Raw genomic sequence first — 925 nt, forward strand, 5'->3', positions numbered from 1 at the left:
ATTTTCATTCAAAAGTAATCAATAAGTGCATATAAATAAATATTTTATATTTCAGTACCATAATATGCATTTCATTTCTTGATCATAACACTATATAAAGAAAGAAGAAGAAATCATAGAAAATATGAAAACAAAATGAAACATAACACTCTTACACTAAAGAAAATAAAATACAAAGTTATTGTTTTAAATTCTCCTTCAAAAGGCTAAACAGCTTATACATAACAACTCTTAGATTAATAGTTACAAGTTGCATTGAAAAAGGAAAGAAAAGAAGATGACATCAAAGCTAGTAGCAAGTCACCGAGAACGGGCTGAGATTTACCATGAAGTTAGTCTTTGCAAGCAAAAGACGCAAGTGCTCCTCCACCAGTTCCATTTGCCTAAAGGGTCGATGCCTTTGAACCACCTCAATGAGTTCGGGTACAACAAGACCACATGGTTTATTTGGCTGAAACAAGAGAAGACCTTCAAGTATTTGTTCAAGGAACTTGGGCTCACCTCCTATGGTGTTGAAATTACAGCGTTTATTGGAGATCGTCAATTGAAGAAGTTGACTGGTGTTCAAAGCAAGGAGATGATGATTTGGATTACTCTTTTTGATGTTTTTGTCGATGATAAGAAAGGTCGTAGCAAAACTTATTGCAGTGATTCAATGGGACTGTCAAAGAGCTACCCGGTGACAACAGTTGAAGATGAGCCCAAGGAGTTGAAATGACTTCTTATTAATATTATTAACTAGAAATTGAGAACACTTTAATTATGTTAGTAAAGTTTAATAATTAAATAAAACTTTCTATTGTTTGTTTGGAAATGTTACAATGTTGTCTATCATATGGTTGGTATATTTGCTATTTATGTAGTTTTAAGAAAAAAATATTTTGCTAATGCTTGTTGTTATCCTTTTTTCGGTTGAAACTCAAAT

General features: G+C 32.1%; 1 protein-coding gene across 1 annotated transcript; it reads left to right on the forward strand.

Annotated features, from left to right (window-relative positions):
* The first annotated feature begins 277 nt into the window (after nucleotides 1-277).
* On the forward strand, nucleotides 278-718 carry LOC107898247 (uncharacterized). Its single transcript, XM_016823773.1, has one exon. The coding sequence runs from the start codon at nucleotides 278-280 to the stop codon at nucleotides 716-718; it is 441 nt and encodes a 146-aa protein (XP_016679262.1).
* Nucleotides 719-925: the final 207 nt, after the last annotated feature.

The sequence above is a fragment of the Gossypium hirsutum genome, chromosome D04 (genome assembly GCF_007990345.1).
Source record: "Gossypium hirsutum isolate 1008001.06 chromosome D04, Gossypium_hirsutum_v2.1, whole genome shotgun sequence".
Taxonomy (NCBI): Eukaryota; Viridiplantae; Streptophyta; class Magnoliopsida; order Malvales; family Malvaceae; genus Gossypium; species Gossypium hirsutum.

Coding starts and splice junctions, on each gene's coding strand:
- LOC107898247 (XM_016823773.1), top strand. CDS start 278: ATGACATCAAAGCTAGTAGCAAGTCACCGAGAACGGGCTGAGATTTAC.